The sequence below is a fragment of the Mytilus edulis genome, chromosome 5, assembly GCF_963676685.1.
Source record: "Mytilus edulis chromosome 5, xbMytEdul2.2, whole genome shotgun sequence".
NCBI lineage: Eukaryota > Metazoa > Mollusca > Bivalvia > Mytilida > Mytilidae > Mytilus > Mytilus edulis.
Genome location: NC_092348.1, coordinates 59,645,634 through 59,671,042, shown reverse-complemented (window position 1 = coordinate 59,671,042; position 25,409 = coordinate 59,645,634). Strand labels below are relative to the sequence as shown.

Here is a 25,409-nt window from a genome sequence, read left to right as displayed (position 1 = left end):
TCATTCAGTGAGGCATTTGCGATAAATATCAGTCACATATTGTCGATAAAATATAAATGGTATTGTAGATACTAATTTTTGTTTTATTATCGAACAATTCATGTTCTGATTCTAATATAATGTTATATTACTGAAATTGACATCTGAATTTTGATTTGCATTACCAATATATTCGAAACGTTAAATACTTGCTCGAATCAACTATGATCCTATTATCATCGACATAATCGTTAAGTAATTTGATAAATAAAAAAAAAAAGATATTTAAAGCCTCCATAAGTTGATGCACATTTCCTAAGCCAAGATCCTGGTCTGTTGTTTGTCTGAATTTATATCTTCTTACGAGTTTTCATTGGTAGAGAATTTTGATAGTATTTTTTTTTAATCAACTCGTAACTTTGTCGATACTAAGAAATTACCTCCTAATGACAACATTAATGTATCGTTTATCTGTAGTTATTTTGTTTGTTTAAGTTTACTCTTCAATTATATTTTATTCATTATAACACATCATAATCCATTATCTTATTTTCATTCAAGAAGCAGTCATTTTTCATTTTCAAACGTTATATGTATACAAATAAACACAATACAAATGAAATAAAACGTGTGTGTAGAAAAATTTAGCGTGCTTAGAACATTTAGAAATTGTCTAAGGTATATATTTTCGGTGATACGATCATTTAAATGAAGGTTGATTGTTTTTTTTTTTTATATTGTTTTTTTTTAAAGTATCCAAAAGAATACACCTTAGGATTTCATGTTATAACATTTCAGTAATTAGATTTCTATAATTTTGTGTATCATACCAAACGCACTGTCATAAAATCTAATAGTTTAAATCTAAATAAATTTTGAAATTAGATTAGTATATCGGTTCGCAAATGTATGACCTCCAAATAAGACATTTAAATGCGATATTCCACGAAATGATAATTTAAATTTTCGTGGAAAAAAGATAAAGGAAAACAAGATTAAATGTCAAGAAAGTTATTTATACTTAGAACTACCAATCTTCGTTATTAATAGTTCAGAGAAAGTTAAAATGTCTCTTTACATAAATACAAAAAATATATCTATTTATATACTAGATGTCTGCTTTTCGATTATTTCAGGTTTTATTGGTCCTCAAGCGGCATTTTCTTATATCTATTGTAAAATATCTATACAGAATTAAAAAAACCAACATTTACTTAATGCTAGTAATAAATTGGTACGATTATCTAAGTAGTATTTTTCTTTTCTATAAAACCTAAATGCGATATTGAATTCTTTTATTTAAAGGTCATTCTGTATTTTGTTATTCAAAATATACAATTCATCTTTGTTCAGCATACCACACAAAGAAACATACAAAAACATTCGCTCATATTACATAGTATTTCAGAATTTCAACATTATGTCACTGCGCGCGCAGGTGTGTGATCTCCGTTTACGTTATGAATACTAGTAAACAAACTATATATAAAGGATATTTTATGAAAAGAAAACCAGATTTCTATGAACATAAAAGGTAAATGTATTTATATTTTATTCAAAAGTTTGATAAGTTCAAATTAAATGCAGTAAGATGTTGATAAAAATGTAATAATTAATGAAATTTGTGCAACGATACTAATAAGATATATACATGTACAAAAACGATAAAAATATTAGATATAGAACAACAACTATTTCGGCACGCTTATTGCCCGTATGCAGAGTCGTTCCTCCTAAACATGAAAATGATTTATGGATCGTAACTTGAGTGTTTTTATGAACTAGATTACCAAAAAAAAAAAATACAGATGATAGATATAAAAAAGAAAGAAAATAATATTGATTTCGAGATCAATAGGTCAAAAGTATTAACGGTTACTTAAAAACATTGTGAAAGCACAAAAAGAAAAACAATATTTTCGATAAGTAACTAGTTTTAGATCCATGATTGCACTCATACAGATAAACGATGTATTGAAGGTATGAGAATCCCTGTTGACTATGTATGGGGTATGTCAAAAGTTAAGGTGACTGTTTCTGAAAAAAAACCTGTTAAAATTGATTGCCGGATGGTTACTTAATTTTCCTTTGCTGGATTAAAACAAAACCTATGTGGATAGAAAATGAAAAAGGGAAAGACACATATCGAGTTTGAGGTCAATGGTCAAGGTCACTGTAATTAAATAAGTAGGAACAATTTAAACAAATAATTTTCTAAAAATTTACCATGCCCTTGTTTTATTAGCATGATACCTATAAATATGTTGAATATCAAGAAGATAAAGAAGCATTTCAATTTAAGGGTCAACAGTTCAAAGATCAATATTTTTCTTTCAATAATGTGCAGTCCAGGAAACATCAATGGTAAATCCAGCTTTTAACTTGTTTAACAAATATTTGATTTATTCAAATCAATACCTGTTTAAGTTTAAATCTTGACCAAGAACTAGCTGTTTGCACGAATTTCTAACAGGATACAGAATAACGTGAACCGAATCAATGTAAATGTACATGTATTTAGTTATGGTGTAATACCACCATTGACTTTTCCCTATTAGTCATTGTTATGTTTGCACTTTTCAAAAAATGTGTAGAATTCATCATTGTTAATAATAAAGAAATACTTGTCTTGAGTAAAGTGTTTTCCAGTCCAGTAATATAGAAAAAAAAAAAGGCACATAATGTTTCATTGCGTATAAAAATTAAATAACCATCACTGGAAGTTAACCTATCAAATGTTAACCCTCTTCAACTTTGTACTTGTTTTGCTTTATAACTATTTTGATCTGAGCGTCACTGATGAGTCTTATGTAGACGAAACTCGCGTCTGGCGTATTGAATTATATTCCTGGTACCTTTGATAACTACTTCCTTAGTACAAGTTTAAGTAACTCTGTTACCCCAAGTTTCCAAAATATTCTATAGAATGACCAAACAAGAAAATAATGGTGCTTTGAAACACACAGAATAAATGTCTATGGCACAGATGTTTTTACTGCAATGAAATGTAAGATAAATTTCCTACAACTGTCGATTTCAAGGGAATCATTTTCTTACCGGATGTTGGTATTATACCTAAATGGGGTAAAAAGTTTGTAAAGCCTAAGATTATGTCATATCCTATCAATATAACAGATGTATAAATTATAAAAGAATAATAACATAATATCAGAATATTTTGCAGGTAATATGCATTTCTGGGTTTCGACAGCCATTGTAACACTGTATGTGTTTGAAGTGTCTTCAGTTTATGGTAAGATTTTATTTTATGTTTTTATGTTCACGTCTTATGTCGCTCTGTTATGATTTTCCAAACTAGTTTATTGCTGAAATACATGTTGGAAGATTTTAGAATTTTTTTTATTTTTTTGTATAATTGATACATGTTATAGTCACTGTGATAATACTTTAGACAAATTGAAGATAACAAATTTGGGGCCGTAGAATTGCACAGATCTGAAAGGTAATATTACAATCATGTTACATACTAATGAAACTAATACGAGTAAAAGGCAAGAAGGTACGACACAACGAAGTATTGTAGTAGTGAAAACTAGAATATTATATGTTATCTACTTTCATATCCTTAGATATTTATATTTCAACACCATGGAGTATCTAGTATGTACAACATGAGGCAAAGCTGAAGGGTATACATTGTAAATAATGGTATTAAAATATCCACATCTACGAATATGAACGTAAATAACGAATTTATCTCCAGTCCGAATGTAGAAATGTTTAGAGATATTCGACAACAAAGTGAAAGGTGAAAGCAACATTTTTTTTCTAAAAATCTTTAATTGAAATTAGTGAATTTGGGATATATTTTACTGAGTGTAGGGTAATACCTTTGGTAGAACCCTGCAGGTAGTCAAATATAATTTGTTCTTTTGCCGTAGACAGAGAATTTGGAATGAGTCGAATTTGGCGCCAAATGTTTTGAGAGTTACATCATAGACGGTAGCACGTCAACATAGGTTATTTTCATAGCTAAGTCAGTAGTTCCGTTCATTGACAAAGTGGCAGCCAAGTGATGCATTTACTAAAATGGATGCAAATAATCGACATAATAAGATCAAATCGTTAGTGGATTAAATATCTAATCAGAGACATCATGGATAATCTACAGAGTTCCTTATTTCACAAGGAACAGCCATGGTATTAAGAAAAACGCGCGTGACGTCCCCCGGGATATGGATAGCGACGTCCTGGTATATGGGTTAGCAACACCCAAGGGATATGGGTTTTGTGACGACGTTCGTTAACCAATAATAATCACAAGAGAATAATTAGTCCTGAAAAATAGTCAATATTTAACTCTTTAGTTATAATTTTTAGATTTTCACTGCCGTCCTTGATAGTATCATTCCCAATTAATAGTTGTCAAATCTTATCAACATCCTGTGATTTGTGGCTTTTATGAAACTGTAAAAACAGGTTTTATCCCTGACTATAAGATTTGTCCAAGAAGTGTCTCGATTCAACCACACCCACTTACATTCGTCCTGATAATCTCCTACTTAATCCGATTATTATCCGATTTGTATCTTTTGTATTTTGAAAGAGCAACTACAATACGTGTTCCTACGTCTTCTCAATTCTTCCGAAAACAATCCGACAGAGAGAGCATGCAGTGAACAAATATTGTCTCGACATCTACCAACTTCTTCCAAATGGTATCAGACATGGAGCAGACATTGATCAAATAATGAACCTTCGCATTTAGTAGGTGCCAAACATCGGCATTGTGTGAACGCTACCTATACAGGACAGTTTTAACTAATGATATTATTAGGTCAACTGATTTATTATTGAAGTTAATCACTAGAAATTTACCAGTCTTTTTAAATACACAATGTTTAATATGGGTTTAATTTTACACAGCTTGATTGATTGAAAGTTGACATTTTAATTACTTTAGTGTATCAAAACTATGTGGTTGTAGGTTCTCTTACGGTTTCATACAATGGAAGTAATGAAGTTGGTTCTACAACATACAGTCTGATATGTGATATTCCTGGATTTTCTACTCAAGCAGTTTGGAGTAAAGCTGGGAAATCTATGTCAGTTTGTTTGATATCTGGCTGTTTGGTGACATCGACTCCACCATATACATTTCGGATCAGTACGTCTGCAATATATGTAGATTTCAGTGTTTTGACGGAAAATGAAACTGGCATACAATGGACGTGTTCACACATAGGAGACACATCAGTCAATTTCAAAGTTCAAGTTGATTTGAGTATGTAATTATGATTATTATTATCGCTGGTGAAAACACAAAATTTTAATCCTGGTATCTATGAAATGTTTATTACGACTGTTATTATCACATGTATCATAAGCATTGCCCTTTGTATTTATATTGCTTAATGGAACCCCTGGATATTGTTCGGGGTGACATGTTTTGTTTTGTTTTTGTTGCAAATAAAATGCGATATATATTTTAATACCTGGTATGATGTCTCCATATTTAATGTAGCAATACAAAATAAAAAGTTAAAACATCAATGTTACAGTGTAACAATATTTAGGAGATAACTGTATTGTATTTTAAGCTTGGCCTTCGTAAAACGTAGATTTTACTGTTGCAAATTTAGGTTACCAAGCGACGCGTAGTGAACCTATGTAAACGGATATGTGCGCCAGTACAATCAAGTTTTAAAAAGGCCAAGCTAAAAGTACAATACAGTTGTCTCCATTCTTATGCACCAAATTAAAAAATATTTCATTAAATAAATATTTTGGCGTTAAGTGAAAAAGTCCACGAAAGCGTTGCATTGTCGTGAGCAACGAAACAATTTGATGTCATATGTATACTCACGATGTCAAACATAAACACTTGACGTATTCATACCTTTCGTACGCTTCAGAATGGTTTCAATGTTGAAAAAAAGGAGATTTTGTGTATCAAAATGTGACTTTCATGTTTTTTTTTTAAAGAAATACATACCACAAAAAAAAATCAAAATGGTTGTTTGTTTTAGGTTACGCACTTGTAGAACGTGACATTTGCCCCTTCAAAATTTGTCAACGTCCAATGAAAATTATCGTTACAAACATATTGCATTAGAATAATGTTTTACGGCTTTGAGTTATGAAGTAGAGTAATATTTTTTTAATCTGCAGCCGACTCATCCCCCCTTTCTCAACACCAATTTAAAATCTTCTAGCCTTTTGATTGGTCATCACATTAAAACAATTGGTTATAGTTTGGTTTTATTTGCGTTGTTGAACTATTCAGTTTTTATACTGCTAGCCGTTTTTACCACTTTCGGTCAAGCTTACTTTGTATCGACCAATCCTTAGTGAAAGACTATTCTTTTAAAATTGGTTCGACAACAAAAAAAGTCAGAAATGAACACATTGGATATGCTTTCAATTAAAATTCGAGATATTGTTCAAAATGAGTTCGACATATCATGATAACATAAATCCTATTCCGATATGAATTAAGCTTGATTGTATTAATTTCATCGTCACGATTATATCAAATCGCCTCTTTGCGGTGACTTTTGTCATTCGGTTTCTTGTGGAGAGTTGTCTAAATGGCAATCATACTTCATCTTCTATTTTATATTTATTTTCAAGTGCTTTTTTAAGGTCTTTTTATATACAGCTATATCCTTGGCTTCAATGTATTTAACTTTTAATGTTCCTGACGAAAATCGCTTTGGTAACAACAACTTATCTATTAGGTAAAAATATTTTCTTTCTCCATTTAAACTGTATACCTGACAACAAATTTATTTTCATTTACCTGTGTATATTTTTGCAATTGTCGGATTTTTATTCAAGGTAATTATAGTTTTTCTGAAATTGTTTAACATCTCACAGTGGTATACAACTGTTGTCTTCATTTATTCATCCCTTATTTTATTAATGTTGTATTTGCATTTTATCTTAGATCAAAGGAGTACACTGTCATGTAGGTCAAGTAATGGCCGATTTTGGCATCAAATGTCATGTTCATCCGATGAAAGATGTTGGACACTTTTAAAACACTTAAGTGTCTACTTCAGTCGATTCAATTATCTTATGTAATAGATTTTAACTAATGTAATCATTTATGACGCTCAAATTCAAACTAAAGTCTATCAAATATGCCATAATATGTCACTTTTCTGATGGTTTTTGTCAAAAATGAAACTGGCCGCAACTGTGTTCACTCTCAACCTTTATATATGTTATGTATTATCACAAAATACAACTTACATTTAAATATTAAGAATGATCACAAATGCGGGCACTTTCATTTAAGACTGAAACCGTCTAAAATTTAATTCATATACTTAGATTATGAAGATTTTAGTAGTTTTGCTTGAGACCTAAGGATTCTAGTATCCGATATATGTGCATTGTATTGTCAAAAACAGCCCATATTTATGTAGCAGAAGTATTCTTTTTTTCCAATAATTGGCTAAAAGATTACATTTTGATGACTTTGTAAAACTGCTATATTTTGGGTCCAAAAAGAGGTCTTACTGAATAAACTCCTTTATTCGTTTAGTGTATATTCACTGTTGTTGATATGTTTTTTGATTGAGTTAAGCCATTTCAGTTGATATTTTATAGTGTGTCTTTTTATGATGTGATGTTACACTTTGTTTCAGATAATGGTAACGGTCGGTACCCATTTAAACGTTTAAACCCACTGCATGTGTTTGCACCTGTCCTTATTAAGGAATCTGATGTTCAGAAGTTGTCGTTTGTTGATGTGTTTCATAAGAGTCTCTCGTTTCTCGTTTTCTGTATAGAATAAAACGTTGGTTTTCCCGTTTGAATATTTAAACGCTAGTCATTTTTAGGGGTCTTTATAGCTTGCTGTTTGATGGAGCCATGGTTCCGTGCTGACATCCGTACTTGGTCTATAATACTTTAATTTGATGAATTGTGACTTTGATGGAGGGTTGTCTCAATGCAACTCATACCACATCTTCCTTTATCCATTTGAGCATTATCCATCATTGGATGAAAAATCAATGATGAGGTTAGTTTCGTATTGAACAATAAATCCCCCTCCATAAGTTCAGTTCCTGATGAAGATATATCAATAAAAGCGCTTCAGACGCATGTAATTTTTAACGTTTTTTTTTCTTTTCTTTTTTTATTAAGGACATGAATGTGGTTCCATTTATTTAATCCTTAACATTTGATTTGAATTGTAGTTTCGCAAATTCAAACTTTATATTCACGTTCTTTATCATACTTTCACATATGAGGTTAAAAGTTATTGATTTAAACACAAGTGTTTGTTTGAGTAATATGGAATTAAATCATCGTTATCCAAATAACATTTCGTTTTGCTTTCATTTTCAAAATATGCATGCTTGTTTGTTGTAGCTCCTGAAAGTGACAAAGAAGGATTATTAGTTGGTGAGTTTGTTTGTTCATGTTCTGGATATATATTTACGATTATGCAGTGCTATGTAAAAGTCTACTTTTATAGTTGGTCTTGACCTCGCACATCTTTATATAAACATTTATTTGTTTCCTAACTTCTACGTCAATTGTTCTTTCGTGAAATGTTGTCTCGTGACATCTATGTGATTTTCAAACTGGAACCTACTCAATCCAATAGCTAGATAGTTACTTGTATACAATATACTGATCCTAATGAAGGTTTCTGTGTTATTTGTTTTGTAGATCCTAAAGATGACAAAGGGGGATTATCGGGTGGTAAGTATGTCTGTACCTGTACCATAACCGTTTGTTATGTGTTATATTTTGAACAACCGATAAATAACATTGAAGTCTAATATTAAATATGCTATCAAGTTAATCAATCATTCTTATTTTAGACAAACTTTGTAAACGGAAGTAAAACCAAAATACCAACAGCGTGATTTCGTTCGTGTTGTATTAACAAATGGCAAAATTAAAATCTCAAACAAATCAAACGAATGGATGATTTTCCTTTCCATTTTATCACAGTGGATGAACTTGTTTATCTGCTAAATAAAATATTCATTAAACGTACCACATAAGAACATGTTTTATATTCTTAACAAAAGATCTTGTGAATGACTTTGGATATTTTATTGGAGTATGTTTCAAACTATAAGAATATTGATATGTCAATTACTTCATATTTATGTCATTCCGTCTCTTTTACTTCTTTGTGAGTCTTCTAAGTGCGATACATGAGAATATAAAAGTTTACCCATGCTATATATCTTTTAATCTATACGTAATTTTTGTTTATCGTATATAGGTACAGAAATATACGAGCAATAACAAAATGATGTCATTCTGAGTCTGTTCGTGTATTTTGTTTTCTTTTTCGAACAATTTATCGTCTTGTACCAGTTAAAAAAGGGGATGCATTCTTATCGTGAATAGTAACGGAAAAAACTTTCTGTCAGCGAACGACCCATATGATTTTGCTTTTTAAATTTATAATAAGTATAAAACTTGGTTTAGACATATACAAAAAAAAAACAAGCTTATGAGGTTAAAATCTTCACCTTTCACAATAACAGTAGACGCTAATGATTTTTAGGAAGAAATCTAAAGTCAATTAAAAAAAAATCATCTACAAGAAAACTTCTTTTCTAAACAATAATTAAGTATTCCTACTATGGAATATTTTTCAAAGACTACATCTTATAAAATCGTTTATACATTTACCAATGTGTATCATCAATTCAACTTTGCATTCCAATAGAGATGGATTGAACTACATTAATGAATTTTAAGTACACACTATCCGTCTTTTTTTCCAAAAGATTTAACACTTAGCACAAACAAAATGTACATGTGTGTAAACTTCATGATAACAGCTGTTCAATTATAAAAAATAAAAAAAATAAACAAGCAGGAAATGTTTTGGAAAAGTGGTTATGATAAACTCATCATAGATACCAGGACTAAATTTAGTATATACGTCAGACCTGATATCTAATTGTTCTGCCTAACTATGTAATAGATAATTGAAAACTTATGAAAATGGTGTTTTTAAAATTAAACACTTCGTAATTGAGCATAAAATTGTCATTTTTTTGTTTCTATTAACTTAAATTTTTTTTTTACTATAGTAAACATTACAGTAAGCATTTATCGCCTTCTCTAACAAAGAGCTTCGATTCTTTTGTTCTATTTCAACCGGGTTTCCGCCTGTTTAGTCATGCATTAATTGTATCATCTTTAAACAGTGTTATGGCCAGAATCACCTTTAAATTGTAATCAACAAAAGACATAAATCAATAATTAAATTTATCAATATTTATTATACACAAGTTTACAAGAAGTATTACACAAAAAGAAATGTCAACCTAACTGTCAACATATATGTCCAATCCTTAATCTTTTCTTTATCCGGAAATCTTATATGGAATTCAATCAGAATATTACGTCCAATAGGTCACAATCTAGTATGATGTAGTTTGTAAAATAAAAGTGTCCATCAAACTGCTGATAATTTTAATGTCTATCGATGTCTATGTCTGAAAGTTTAACTTTAGTGTCTGTATATATATAGTTGTCACGGAAATCTCTAGAACACTGTTGAAAGGAAAGTCCTAGAAAACTGTAGAACGGAAGTGTCTAGAACAATATAAGAAGTTTGAATAACGCATCTTTTATTATGATCATTCTGGAATCGTTATGTAAGTCAAATTGAAAGTTCCGGTCATTCCATCAGTATCTATGATTGTTCCAGTGATTTCTAAACTGCACAGTTATAAGATTATTTTCTTAACAACTATCAGGCCACACTAAACAAATTAGGCCAACATAAACTTATATAATAATAACAATATCATGACAACAAAAAAGTCTTAATTGTAGATGTTTATACAGATGGGTGCGGTCCTAACCTTGACAAAAGTTAACTTAGAGTTAACTTGTTGACTGCTTTTTAAGTTAACTAGAGAATTTTTAAGCAGACCAGCAAGTTAACTTCGTCTACGGTGGACCAGACCTACGGTCCGCTTTTTTATGACAGCTGCAGACCTATCGACGGGTCTGTTCCAGACCAGACCTGTGGACAAGTCTGCTTTTGACCAGTCCTGAGGACAGGTCTGCCCTAGACCAGACCAGACCTGTGGACAGGTCTGCTCCTGACCAGACCTGTGGCCAGGTCTGCTTTTGACCAGACCTGTGGACAGGTCTGCTTCTGACCAGACCTGTGGACAAGTCTGCTATTGACCAGACCTGGGGACATGTCTGCTTATGAAATGTTATCGTTTTTGCGACTTTTCATATCAGACTTGAGCTTTATTAAAATATGTATAAACAACATTCGCATTGTTCTTCCCAAGAAGGCCTCTGATAGCAAATTTCTTTACTCGCTATACTCTACTAGACATTTTTAATAACAACACAATTCTTTTTTTTTTTATTTTTATATATTCTTATAAACATTAGTCAATTACATAGAGCTATCATATTTTTTTAATTGGAAGGCGGATAGAAATTATGGTTATCCAACGCATCGGAACAACATTCATATATCATGGGATATCAACATCTTTGTCGACGTTACTTCGTTCCCCATGTTTTACCTGTCCCTTCATATACTAATATAAAATTCACAATCTCTTTCTTCCTCACAAATGTTTCATTTCTTCGTCTATCTATATAATAAAACATTTTAATTAGACATATCTGCTCGTATATTTAAAAAAAAACATTAAATACAAATTTCTTTATATCTAATAAAAAAAAATGTTTTCTTGTCGCTAAATAGTCTTCTTGTCGCTTGTTGTCGCTAAAATAATTCTTGTTGTCGCTTCTTGTCGCTTGTTGACGCTTGTTGTCGCTTCTTGACGCTTGTTGTCGCTCATTAGTGAGACCCATAATTTTTACTTTACGCATTTATACATGCATGGATATTTCATTGTTATTCTACTTATTTGGATTGGATTTACTTTTACTTTCTTTTTCCGCAGAATATTCTAACGAAAATTGTACAGTTGTACAGTGTCCGGATATGTACGATGTGGTAAAACTACCAACAATCTCGTCAAATTCGTCAGATTTGTCGAGAGATTTGTACACATGAATGAAATAGTTGTCACTTGACGTTTAACTACAAACAAAATCAATCAACCGACATAATAGATTAACAGTATACTATTACCAGAAGAGAACCTCAAATACATTTTTTATTAAATATCAAATGAATTCAGACATGTCAGTGTTGGTACATGTACTTGGATGATGCGGCCTAATAGTTTCGTTTTACACACCCTAGTGACTGTTCAATATTATGAATACAGAGATGAAACGCTGATATTCTCAATGTATGCGGAAAAAAATTGCATTAATTGTTTTCCTTATTGCTTACATTTGCCGTCCTACTAATATGTTCACAGGAGTGCCAGGAGAAGACATAATTAGGCACCATCCCAACAGCGGTCATTTATTTTATACATTGAATCCAGAAATCAAAAATATGGCTGATTTACTATGCGGATATATATAGATTTTTAAATTAAAGTGCACATATGCAGGTCAGTTTTTGGTCGATGCAGTCAAATAATTTTGTTGTATAAGTCAGCATGAGGTATCAAATCTACTGAAATTTTGTTACGTATCAATATTTTGAATAAAAGGAGGACATGCTGACATCCAAAATTAATGCGAACAAAAATTTGTTGTTATTATATTGCAATATTACTGTCCATTGTATTATACATTGAATCCTGGCATAAAAAATATGGCTTATTTACTATGCGGGTATACATGGTATATAGATTTACAAATTAAAGTGCACATATGGTCAGTTTTGGTCAATGCGGTCAAATCATTTTGTTGTACAAGTCAGCATGAGGTATCAAAACTACTGAAATTTTGTTACGTATCAATATTTTGAATAAAAGGAGGACATGCTGGCACCCTAAATTTATGCGAACAAAAATTTGTTGTTCATGTTGTTATTGTATTGCAATATAGCTGTCCGTTGTATTATACATTGAATCGTGACGTAAAAAAATATGGCTGATTTACTATGCTGGCATATAGATTTACAAATTAGAGTGCACATATGGTCAGTTTTGGTCTTGGTCAATGCGGTCAAATTATTTCATTGTACAAGTCAGCATGAGGTATCAAAACTATTGAAATTTTGTTATGTATCAATATTTTGAATATAAGGAGGACATGCTGGCACTCAAATTTATGCGAAACAAAAATTTGTTGTTATCAGCTGGTTATTGTATTGCAATATTGCAATCCATTGTATTATACATTGAATCCTGACATAAAAAATATGGCTGAATTACTATGCGGGTATATATGGTATATAGATTTACAAATTTAAGTGCACATATGGTCAGTTTTGGTGGAAGCGCTCAAAATATTTTGTTGTACAAGTCAGCATGAGGTATCAAAACACTAATTTTGATACGTATCAATATTTTGAATAAAAAGAGGTCATTCTAGCACCCTAAATGTATGCGAACACAAATTTGTTGTTATTGTATTGCAATATTGCTGTCCATTGTATTGTACATTGAATCCTAACACAAAAAAATATGGCTGATTTACTATACAGGTATATAACTTTACAAATTAAAGTGTACATATGGTCAGTTTTAGTTGATGCGGTCAAATAATTTTGTTGTACAAGTCAGCATGGTCAGCATGAGGTATCAAAACTACTGAAATTTTGTTACGTATCAATATTTTGAATTAAAGGAGGACATGCTGGCACCCTAAATTTATGCGAACACAAATTTGTTGTTATTGTATTGCAATATTGCTGTCCATTGTATTATACATTGAATCCTGACATAAAATATATGGCTGATTTACTATGCGGGTATATAGATTTACAAATTAAAGTGCACATATGGTTAGTTTAAGTTGATGCGGTCAAATAATTTTGCCGGACAAGTCAGCATGAGGTATCAAAACTACTGTAATTTTGTTACGTATTAAAATTTTTGAATAAAAGGATGACATGCTGTCACCCTTAATTTATGCGAACAAAAATTTGTTGTTATTGTATTACAATATTGCTGTCCATTGTATTATACATTGAATCCTGACATAAAAAATATGGCTGAATAACAATGCTGGTATATAGATTTAGAAATTAAAGTGCACAAATTGTCAGTTTTAGTTGATGCAGTCAAATAATTTTGTTGTACAAGTCAGCATGAGGTATCAACACTACTGAAATTTTGTTACGTATCAAAATTTTGAATAAAAGGAGGACATGAAGGCACCCTAAATTTATGCAAACAAAAATTTGAAAAAATTTGCTGATTTAGTATGCTGGTATATAGATTTATGAATAAAAGTGCTCACATGGTCAGTTTTGGTCAACACGGTCAAATAATTTTGTTGAACAAGTCAGCAAGAGGTATCAAAAGTACTGAAATTTTGTTACGTATCAATATTTTGAATAAAAGGAGGACATGCTGACATCCAAAATTAATGCGAACAAAAATTTGTTGTTATTATATTGCAATATTACTGTCCATTGTATTATACATTGAATCCTGGCATAAAAAATATGGCTTATTTACTATGCGGGTATACATGGTATATAGATTTACAAATTAAAGTGCACATATGGTCAGTTTTGGTCAATGCGGTCAAATCATTTTGTTGTACAAGTCAGCATGAGGTATCAAAACTACTGAAATTTTGTTACGTATCAATATTTTGAATAAAAGGAGGACATGCTGGCACCCTAAATTTATGCGAACAAAAATTTGTTGTTCATGTTGTTATTGTATTGCAATATAGCTGTCCGTTGTATTATACATTGAATCGTGACGTAAAAAAATATGGCTGATTTACTATGCTGGTATATAGATTTACAAATTAGAGTGCACATATGGTCAGTTTTGGTCTTGGTCAATGCGGTCAAATTATTTCATTGTACAAGTCAGCATGAGGTATCAAAACTATTGAAATTTTGTTATGTATCAATATTTTGAATATAAGGAGGACATGCTGGCACTCAAATTTATGCGAAACAAAAATTTGTTGTTATCAGCTGGTTATTGTATTGCAACATTGCAATCCATTGTATTATACATTGAATCCTGACATAAAAAATATGGCTGAATTACTATGCGGGTATATATGGTATATAGATTTACAAATTTAAGTGCACATATGGTCAGTTTTGGTGGAAGCGCTCAAAATATTTTGTTGTACAAGTCAGCATGAGGTATCAAAACACTAATTTTGATACGTATCAATATTTTGAATAAAAAGAGGTCATTCTAGCACCCTAAATGTATGCGAACACAAATTTGTTGTTATTGTATTGCAATATTGCTGTCCATTGTATTGTACATTGAATCCTAACACAAAAAAATATGGCTGATTTACTATACAGGTATATAACTTTACAAATTAAAGTGTACATATGGTCAGTTTTAGTTGATGCGGTCAAATAATTTTGTTGTACAAGTCAGCATGGTCAGCATGAGGTATCAAAACTACTGAAATTTTGTTACGTATCAATATTTTGAATTAAAGGAGGACATGCTGGCACCCTAAATTTATGCGAACACAAATTTGTTGTTATTGTATTGCAATATTGCTGTCCATTGTATTATACATTGAATCCTGACATAAAATATATGGCTGATTTACTATGCGGGTATATAGATTTACAAATTAAAGTGCACATATGGTCAGTTTAAGTTGATGCGGTCAAATAATTTTGCCGGACAAGTCAGCATGAGGTATCAAAACTACTGTAATTTTGTTACGTATTAAAATTTTGAATAAAAGGATGACATGCTGTCACCCTTAATTTATGCGAACAAAAATTTGTTGTTATTGTATTACAATATTGCTGTCCATTTTATTATACATTGAATCCTGACATAAAAAATATGGCTGAATAACTATGCTGGTATATAGATTTAGAAATTAAAGTGCACAAATTGTCAGTTTTAGTTGATGCAGTCAAATAATTTTGTTGTACAAGTCAGCATGAGGTATCAAAACTACTGAAATTTTGTTACGTATCAAAATTTTGAATAAAAGGAGGACATGAAGGCACCCTAAATTTATGCAAACAAAAATTTGAAAAAATTTGCTGATTTAGTATGCTGGTATATAGATTTATGAATAAAAGTGCTCACATGGTCAGTTTTGGTCAACACGGTCAAATAATTTTGTTGAACAAGTCAGCAAGAGGTATCAAAAGTACTGAAATTTTGTTACGTATCAATATTTTGAATAAAAGGAGGACATGCTGACATCCAAAATTAATGCGAACAAAAATTTGTTGTTATTATATTGCAATATTACTGTCCATTGTATTATACATTGAATCCTGGCATAAAAAATATGGCTTATTTACTATGCGGGTATACATGGTATATAGATTTACAAATTAAAGTGCACATATGGTCAGTTTTAGTTGATGCAGTCAAATAATTTTGTTGTACAAGTCAATATGAGGTATCAAAACTACTGAAATTTTGTTACGTATAAAAAATTTTGAATAAAAGGAGGACATGCTGGCACCCTAAATTTATGCGAACAAAAATTTGAAAAAATATGGCTGATTTACTATGTGGGTATATAGATTTATAAAAAAAAGTGTACACATGGTCAGTTTTGGTCAACACGGTCAAATAATTTTGTTGCACAAGTCAGCAAGAGGTATCAAAACTACTGAAATTTTGTTACGTATCAATATTTTGAATAAAAGGAGGACATATGCTGGCACCCTAAATTTATGCAAACAAAAAATTGTTGTTATTGTATAGCAATATTGCTGTCCATTGTAATATACATTGAATCCTAAATTTATGCGAACAAAAATTTGTAGTCATGTGTTAAAATGATGCTTTCCTCTAAAATACGTCCTTTCATAGATATACATATAAATAAAGTGCAAATATGGTTGAATTTGATAGGTATTGGAATATATATTCAGTGCCCGTTATCATTGTAACCAAGATCGTTTTTTAATTTATAGATTGGCAGATCACAGATAAATTTGTGTTTCAAGCAACGTTTTATGCGAACTTTATTTTCAAATATTTGTATTAAATTCTGTTTATATAACGGAAGTAATAGTTTTACTTTATTTTCGATGTTTATACTACGAAACAAAGATATTAAAAAATATTTTTAAAAAATCGATGTAGAGCGGTCCTGGTTACAAGTTAACTTAGTGTTGAGCAGACCAGTCAAAAGTTAACTTAGGAACAGGTCTGGTTTCGATAGGATTTGTCAAAGCAAAAGTTAACTTTGTGGCAGGACTGGTCTCGAAGTTAACTTATGTTAACTTTATGGCAGGACTGGTTTCGAAGTTAACTTATGTTAACTTTACGGCAGGACTGGTTAGAAGTTAACTTATATCAATAGCGGACCTGTTTCGAAGTTAACTTTTTGGCAGACATAAAAACAGTCCTAGGACCAAGTCCGCTTTTCAAGTTAACTAGATTTTGGTTCTAGGACTGGTCAGAGCAGTCCTAAATTTGGTCACAGGTTAACTTTGACCAGTCCAAATGACTGGTTATCAAGTTAACTTGCTGTACAGGTTAGGACTGCACCCATCTGTAGATTACAGTACATATTATGAACCAGATGTCCATGCATTAAATCGATACTCGATTAAATGCATTCATGGAAAGCATAATGACTGTTTAATGTTTTTGTTCCTCATACAGATTTACTTAATATTTAGTTTGTACTCTGTAACATCGTCTTTTATACATGTTATTTTTTATGTCGAGCGTGACAATAATCTTTCAATACTACAGGAGTTAAAGCAGGTATCAGTGTTGGTGCAATAGCTGGTATCAGTTTGGTTTTGATTGTTGTTTTACTTGTCATACGAAGAAAAACAAAGCGTAAGTAATATGAAACGTAGAATTTTTTTTTACTGTTTTTTTAGGAAATATCCAAGACTTCAAACAATATCAAAAACGCAACCAGGAGGAGCGTGTAATTCATTTAAAAATTGAATGCTCCTTTTTGTTACTTCATTGGGGTGTAAAAGTGTTGAACGAAGTACATTTTGTATAAAGCGCGGAAGAGCTTCATTCTAATAATGCGCTCACGGTCAACACCTTTACACCCATATGAAGTTACAAAAATAAGCATTCAATACTTATGATTACAATTTAAGCTAGAATCATGAAACACGATTTTTATCAAGTTTTGATTTAATTTAACTGTGCACTTTATTGTGGGATCTCGTGTCATCTTCATTGTGTAATGAATGTTAATTTCAGAAGGACACGAAACTGCTGTTACCCAATCAAAATAACTGTATCATAATAAAAGATATTTCTAATGTAATTATTGGTTGTTGTAAATCTTATATATTTTTCGTTTATTACTTTGTATCAAAAATGTGTCAAACAGTACGTTTAGTTTCTGTGAATTCTTTTTCATTTCATTTCTCGTAGCCTTTCAGCTTGCTATGTAATATTCTGTTTTGCTTATCGTTAAAGGCAAAACATTAGTCAATGTAAGCGTTATATCAATATTTTTTTGTCACATGTATTAATTTACTTTAAGCATAGCAACTGATAAAACAAACAAAAAAAACGGAAATGAAATAAACATAATACAGTAAAAAAAGGTTAAGCATTGTTCGGCGGTTGCTTCTTTTTTACAAAATGAGTTTTTGACGTCATTGATAATTTGCCCATCATATGTGTATTTTGAAACTGAAATTATTATTATTTGGTGGTATTCTATTGTGAAAGGTATACAGTTACTATATTGGTAACTATTGTATTACTGTCATAGATACTTAATGATTATACGTTTTACTTCATTTCATAAAAACTTCAGATTCGGACAAATTGTAAATTTAAATCATCGTACATTTCCTTTCAACAGCTTTTCTACTACTCACGACTTAGTATACCTTTTTTTTCCAATACGGACATTGCTTAAATTGAAAATATTTGATTCTCAAACAATTGAAAAATTACAAAAGATAAGACACAAGTTTTAAAATTACGAAGTCATCTGTTTTGTTATTTAGTACAAAAAAGAAGATATTGTATGATTGCCAATGAGACAACTATCCACAAAAGACCAAAATGACACAGACATTAACAACTATAGGTCACCGTACGGCCTTCAACAATGAGCAAAGCCCATACCGCATAGTCAGCTATAAAAGGCCCCGCTAAAACAATGTAAAACAATTCAAACGAGAAAACTAACGGCCTTATTTATGTAAAAAAATGAACAAAAAAAATTATGTAAAACATAAACAAACGACAACCACTGAATTACAGGCTCCTGACTTGGTACAGGCACATACATAAATAATGTGGCGGGGTTAAACATGTTAGCGGGATCCCAACCCTCCCCCTAACCTGGGACAGTGGTATAACAGTACAACATAAGAACAAACTATAAAAATCAGTTGAAAAAGGCTTCACTCATCAGATGGACAAACATAAAAGTGAACAAGCTATTTTCCGCATATATATATACTTATATTGAAATATGGATTTGTGGTATGATTGCCAACTGTCCATCAAAATTCAAATAAGGCGAGTGTTTCTTATGAAACAACAATAAAACATAAAACAAACTAATAATATCCTTAAACTTATCACATCTTCATGTACATGTATATATACACATGAAAAAAAGTATTGCAACACCTAATTTTTTAAAACATGACAAATCAGCCTCTTTTATGATAAAATATTTGTAAAATGATATTGAAACATAGTTTATGATAATATTGGCATTTAAAAGTATTATCTAACCACAATTTTTATAACAAAATGAAGTGTTTTTTGTACAAAAAAATTTAAAACTTTTACTGTAGTCGAACTTTACAATGTCTGACATTTCAAAATAAATCTTAAGATGATTGTTCACATCATGGTTGATCGTTTAATTCCAAATAATTAGTACTTTGTGCGCAGCCTCAATTCAATCGGATAACCGCCTCTTGACGTCTTCTGATTCCTGCCATAAATCGACTAATTTGTTGCTAAGGTAGCAGTAACCATTTCTTATGAAGGGCATTGTTTATTTCATGACGTGTTTGAACTGGGGTGTCCTTCCGCGCACTTTACGCCCAATAGTGTCCCATATATGCTCGATCATATGGTTTAAATCCGGGCTACGATCGGGCCAACAAAGATGAACCGAATTCCATTGGAACAATGGATCTTCCTCCACGATGCTAATTTCCAATTTTGGCGAGCTCCGCACTACATTGGATACGGACAACTGTGTGTCTGTTCGTAAGCAATGGTCCCCGAAATGGTCTGATCGCACGATAACCAGTAGCGATGAGTCGATCTCGAACAGTTCTTGTTAAAAGCTTATGTATGCCCACCACTCTCTGTTTAGGATTGTATTGTATGCAATGGGTTTTCTTCTGACCAACCTTCATTATGCTTGATTTTCCCTAGCAGATGGTATAGGGGTCTTCTTGATCTCGGAAGGTCTTTAACACCGTTTATTGCCTGATTTTTATTCTCAAAACGACTTATAGTGGGATGGTGATGACCAACAATACGTGTGGTTTTCTCAGCGACATTCCTGCTTCTCTCATGCTGTTTGTCTGCCTTATTTCTGCAGTTAAGACTTGTGGAGGACCCATTACATGGTGTCAATCACATAACTTTATAAACTTGGTTATTTAAAGTATTGAAAACAATGAAGATAAACACATCTGTTTTGCTGTTTACGGGTACAGTAGCTGTATGTGCAGAGAAGAACTTATCAAGTCAACATTTATTGATTAAACTCAGGTGATATTTCAATAATGTTTAAATAGGTCTATTTTAACAAATTATATCACAAAAAAATAAAAAGTGTTATTTTAATTTTAATTTCAATTTGGTGTTGCAATACTTTTTTCCATGTGTATATATACTTATGCAAGATTTTATGTGTGTACATGTTGGATATGCAAGGAAGTTCTTTCTTGTTGTCAAGCGCAAAGCATTTGTTCCCGTTTACGATCTCTATGGGTACAAAGCTCACTTCATCCTTTTCATTGTAAAGATGCTAACAAGTAAAATGAAAACAATTCAAACGTGAGAAATATTGAAGTATTATTACTGTGAACTTGCTTGTACACATTCCTTTTGTTGATAAACTATTTGCATATATTTTTGTAGGTTCTCAAGATGATGAAAACAAGTTATCTGACAGTTAGTATTTTTGTGTAATGTAGTTAGCATTGTATTTTTGTTCGATGCCTCACCATGCCTGTCTGTTGAAAGATACGAATTAGAACATTTTGAATTATATGAGTTCAAAACTTTAAAATCTGTCACAATTATCTATTATCAAATTGTTAAGACCCTAAGCATACTTGTTTTATTATACATCTATACTTCCAATTTTGTTTTCTTATAGATGAGGATGTCAATGAAGATGAAAAAAATGAAAACAAGCACGGTTAGTATGTTAAGTATAACCTCTGTGTTTTAATTGGTCTGACGTTATACATTTTAAAGGTGGTCTTAAAATTAAATTTAATTCTGTTGGGAAACAAATCAACAGACAGAAAAACACAATTGTTGAAAGAACTAAACTGTATAAAAAAGATAAGACAGAAGGATTACTTGTAAAATACCAACATTTTGTAGTGAGCTGTTTTCCGCTCGTTGGTCGGGTTGTTGTCTCTTTCACGCGTTCACCATTTCCATTCTCAATTTTTATCAATGACCCTACTGAGCTAAACAGGGAACCAACGACCCTATCTTTTTGATAACTTTTTTTTATCTTTATTAAAAGAGGTAGAAAATCTAGACAATCCGGGAACACTCAAAACTAACGAGTCATTTTCAAGTTCTAACGTTTGAAAACATAGAATTTAACAATATCTTTTTGTTATTGTCTTGCATATTTCTATCAAAAGCTAGTTTTAACCATTTTGTGTTATTTACGCACGGAGAATATTGTTTAATATATAGAAAAGAAATGATTAGTGTTATCATCGATCCATGACTCAAAGTTCGTTTGTACATAGCAAGAAAAAACCAAAAAAACCCAAACAAGTGAAAAGAGTTTTTATTGCTGTTCTTCATCTGAAAGTCAAGGTGAGTCCTTTAACACGGGCAATAAAATTTTACCTCACATGCGGATACATTCTCGGTTTTGTTACAAAATCCTTTTTTGGGTTGTCCTCATTTTCTGAAAGTTTCCACAATCTCACCATTTTTCCAAAGAAAAGCACCAGAATGACGGTGAGGCTCATTAGAAGACGGAACTCTGATGCGTTTTATCGCCGACTTATAGTATTGTTCCAAATTATCATTTAACCTTTCATCACTGCATCAAGTTTAACTATCATTTATCAGTTCTGCTAACTTATAAGACTGAAACTATTAAAAAATTATTTTCCTTGCAGCGCTTATTGTTTGTATCTTTTTATTTGGTTTGTTTTAAAACTTTAACAGTCTTGGTTAAGCTATCGACGTATGAGGGTCAAATTGTCTTTGTTATCAGTCATGACTTCTTTACTTTGTATATTCCGATATAGCGCAATTTTAAAGGGGCATTAGCTGTCAAATTCATGTTCACCGATTAGACTCAAATTCTCATATTTGATTTATTATATACTAAAAAGAATCGATGTAAGGCTTCAGCATATTGTACAGGTATATACGTATACTTAATATTATCAGAGAAACTTACATTGATCAGATGAACTACGTCATATGGACATGTACCTTACTAAATACTAGGAATATCGTACATATTATTATGATATGACTTATTGTGTATCTTTTCAGTATTGAATCATGAAGAACCGAATCCAGGAAAAAGGAACAATGGATACACGGAATTTCAATAATAATTTAGAATACCACTGCATTTTACTACTTAAGGAGTAGGACGTTATTGCTTCCTTTAGGCTTACAGCATAGAGCAAATGTTAAGCATTGTAAAAAAGAACTCCCAGATTAAAACCTGAGACAAAATTAGATATTTTAGCAATTTTATTAAAAAGGCGAATTCCACTTGGCAGGTTGTGAACATTTTCGAAATGCTACATTTTTTATTTATTTAGAATTGTAAAATAAAATATATGAAAAAACATACAAAACCACTTCATGTTTAGTAAAAAATCACAACCTTTTTTTTAGTGTGGAGTGTTTGCTTGTGTTCATTATTTTTGTTAATCTCTTAATTCAACATAATGTGTAAGTCATTTACGACTTTAACCTTAGTTTCAGTACGAAGATTTCATTTTCTAAATATTTGGTATTGCAAAATATTATTCAAATTCGTTTTAAACACAAGAAGTTTTTTTCCTAGAAATAGAATTTTGGAATATTTGTATTCTTAAAATTTGTATCTTGTCTTAACTTGAGAATCCAGCTGATATGCAGTGCTTTTATGTATGCATCAATTTCTGTCATCTTAAAGTCCCATCCCAAATAAAATCGTTTAAAAGAGTCGATCTTATTTTGTCTCTTACCTTTCAAAATAAAATTGTGAATACTATTGTAAATTAGAGTTAAAATCTTGCAACATTTCTTTAGGAGTATTAGTGTTTGGTGCAATATATGTTAAGTTTGGCAAAACATTTGATGATAACATGTTTTTCCTGAAAAGTGAGACCTTTTTTTCTGCAATCATATATTATTTTTTTTACATTATAAAATTATTTGTTTCATGTGTAAATTTTTATCTTTTTGTTTATTGTAACCAAAGTATATTCAGGCTTTTGATAGGTACAATACACCAATTTATAATTTCAAATTTACCTTTACTGTGTCTCAAATGACCTAGCCAATTCCCTTCAGTTTTTGTTTTTGTTTTATTCAACTTTAAACCTGAGAAAGTACCAACTATTTTTATTTAATTGATTATTAGAGAGACATCTCTCTTTATTGAAGAGTAGGCAGATTTTAAAAGTATTCCGTTTAGTGTTCAATTGTATTTCTATTTTTTTACATTTTTATTTTCCCCTATCGTCATTGCCAAAATTTCTACGGTAAAATCAAATAGTATAGATGAAAACGGACATCCTTGTAGAATTCCAAGAGATGCCCTGCAGCAGGCTAAAAACCACCAATAATTGATAATGCATCCTTTGATATCAGTGTACTTTGTCTAAACAAACTTTATAAAATTATTTTTAAAGCCAAATTTCCTTATAGTCACATATATGAACTCCCATTACAATGAGTCAAATGCTTTTTGAAAATAAAGTAATATAATTGCCCCACCTATTTCAAGAGTTTTTGAGTAATCTACAAAAATGTAAATAAAAGCTGGAAAACCTTATAGTTTCAGAACCCGTGTTGATATTTCTTTTGAAAGACGAAAAAAATATATGAAATTAAAATAGGAGGGCATATTTGCATTGTGATTCTTTACAGCAGTACATGTTTTGATACTACCAAACCTCCGGGAACTAGTGTGCTTTTATATGCAATAAAAGATATGTTGAATTTTGTATTGATAATGTATTCGAATGCAATAGGAAAACTTGAGGTAAAATAAACCCTTACCCTGTACGATCACAAAACAAAATATGATATATAATGTTATTTGTATGAAAATGTGAATGTAGAAATTTGAACTGTGTTGAATATGTCAGTTTATTATTATTTATACTCGTTTCCCTTGTTTTTTGTTCTTTTAACTCAAAATTGAATATATTCTTATATTATTTTCTTTACCTAGAACTTTACCATTTTCAAAGTCATCTACATGCACATTGTTCCTATTTATGATATTGTTTACACATATAGTATGTATTTGTTCAACCAATCAATGCATTATAATCATAGGTCATCCCTATCGTATGTCAGTCGTTATTTTGGAATGTTTCCTGACATAGACAAAAACATATGGTTTTTGACCAAAAAAAAACACTCTATTTTCAAATTTAGTCTTTAAATATCAATATTGAAAAAAGTATAAATGGTCTTTGCAAGCTTTTATTTAAGCTGAAAATTAAAACAAAATTTAAATGTTTGTTCAGATTTACAATTTTAATAATTTGTTCTATAAAACATAGTTAACTGTTTTCGAGTTCGTGATCGATTTAAAAGAAATTATGTTGGTTGTCGAATTAAGGTTAAGGTTAAATAAAAGTTGTAATGAATTGACAAAAAGTAAGATCTAACCGACTTATTAGACGTGTGTGTCATGAATGATAGGAAGATTATGAGTGCCTGTTTAAAAGTCCTACAACAGGAACTTTAATTAATTGTACATAATTTGTCAGTACAAAAAAAAAACAATTTGTATTTTATTTTTTGGCGTTTCATTTATGTACAGAATTTGTTCCTGATAGTTACAATCTTATGCATTTGTGTCAATAAATAATGTGCTCAAGATATTTTGTATGTAAATACTTACTTAAAATAACATTTATAAAGCTCGAACATCCGCTTAATGAAATAATTTGTTGAATAAAAAACTGACATAATCTTGTTCGTACTTTGTGGTTTTGAACAATCAAAAGATGTATATTGTTGTCTTTAAAAGATAGGTATATTTAAATGATGATTGTTAGCCTTGTTGTTCTTCAATTA

The 25,409-nt window shown here is 30.9% G+C and overlaps 1 protein-coding gene across 1 annotated transcript; it reads left to right on the top strand.

The window, feature by feature from the left end:
- The first annotated feature begins 1,426 nt into the window (after positions 1–1,426).
- LOC139524085 (cell adhesion molecule CEACAM1-like) lies at positions 1,427–25,409 on the top strand. The gene is made up of 9 exons (XM_071318647.1): positions 1,427–1,513; positions 3,164–3,232; positions 4,928–5,224; positions 8,326–8,358; positions 8,629–8,661; positions 17,676–17,765; positions 21,027–21,059; positions 21,268–21,309; positions 22,650–25,409. Exons 1-9 carry the CDS (start codon positions 1,501–1,503, stop codon positions 22,709–22,711), a joined length of 672 nt encoding a protein of 223 aa, XP_071174748.1. The 5' UTR covers positions 1,427–1,500; the 3' UTR covers positions 22,712–25,409.